Raw genomic sequence first — 1,363 nt, 5'->3', positions numbered from 1 at the left:
AACAATCAGAGGGTGGTTATGACAGTGCTGATGTTCTTGTGGTTACCAGTGAATGTAACAAAGAGAAGTGGGTAATGGATTCAGGGTGTTCATTCCACATGACACCTCTGAAAGAAGCCTTTAAAGAATTGAAGATGGTGGATATGGGGTCTGTAAAGCTTGGTGATGACAAACCTTGTCAGATTCTAGGAATTGGCACGGTGACAATGAAGACAGAATTTGGAATTACGTTTGATCTCAAAGATGTAAGGTATATTCCTAATCTTAAGAGAAGTTTAATGTCTCTTGGTACATTGGAAAAGATGGGATAACATGTTAGTCTTAGAGATGGTAAAGTTAGAGTAATAAAAGGGTCAATGGTAATGTTAAGTGGTACTAGAGTCAAGAACAATATTTACATGTTAGATTGTAAAATTGTTGATGGAGTAGCCGCTTTAGCAAGTGAAGAAGGAAATGATGAAGCCTTGAAATGGCATAAGAGACTTGGTCATATAAGTCAACAAGGCCTAATTGAGTTGTCAAAACAAGTTCTTGGCGAGTTAAAGAACTGTGATATAAGTTTTTGTGAAAGCTGTGTTTTGGGAAAACAGAAAAGAGTAAAGTTCAGTAAAGGGAAACATATTTCTATGGGAGTCTTAGATTATGTTCACTCTGATCTATGGGGGGCTGCTAGAACAGAAACTTTGGGGGTGGTAGATATTTCTTGTCAATCATAGACGATTACTCTAGGAGGTTGTGGGTTTATGTTCTTAGACATAAAAGTGATACTTTCAAGAATTTTAAAGAGCAAAAAGTATTGGTTGAAAATCAGACAGAAAGGAAACTGAAAAAACTCAGAACAGACAATGGTTTAGAGTTTTGTAACAATGAGTTTAATCAGTTTTGTAAGGCAAATGGGATAGCCAGACACTTGACTATTCCTGGTACTCCTCAACAAAATGGTTTGGCAGAAAGAATGAATAGAACCATTTTGGAGAGAGTGAGGTGTATGTTAGTAACTTCAGGGATGCCTAAGAAGTTCTGGGTGAAGCTGTGTCAACTGCAGCTTACTTGATTAATAGATATCCTTCATCAGCAGTCAAGATGAAGACACCTATGAAGATGTGGACTGGAGTTAAACCTGAGTATGAAGATTTGAAAGTGTTTGGATCTCTGGTGTATTCTCATGTCAGTGATGATAAGTTAGATCCAAGGTCACGAATGTGTGTCGTGTTGGGCTATACTGAAGGAGTGAAGGGATACAGGCTTTGGAGGTTGCAAAATCCAAAGGTTATTGTAAGCAGAAATGTTCAGTGCAGAGAAAATGTTCTATACAAAGATGTTATAGAGTCTATGAACAAGAGTGTATCCAAAAGGGGTGATC

General features: G+C 37.6%; 1 protein-coding gene across 1 annotated transcript; it reads left to right on the top strand.

Annotated features, from left to right (window-relative positions):
• The first annotated feature begins 356 nt into the window (after positions 1–356).
• Positions 357–716, top strand: LOC110876699 (uncharacterized mitochondrial protein AtMg00300-like). The gene has a single exon (XM_022124862.1). The coding sequence runs from the start codon at positions 357–359 to the stop codon at positions 714–716; it is 360 nt and encodes a 119-aa protein (XP_021980554.1).
• The last annotated feature ends 647 nt before the right edge of the window (positions 717–1,363 follow it).

The sequence above is a fragment of the Helianthus annuus genome, chromosome 9 (genome assembly GCF_002127325.2).
Source record: "Helianthus annuus cultivar XRQ/B chromosome 9, HanXRQr2.0-SUNRISE, whole genome shotgun sequence".
Lineage (NCBI taxonomy): Eukaryota > Viridiplantae > Streptophyta > Magnoliopsida > Asterales > Asteraceae > Helianthus > Helianthus annuus.
Note: the sequence above shows the minus strand (reverse complement) of the source record. Positions and strands in the feature narration are given on the sequence as shown.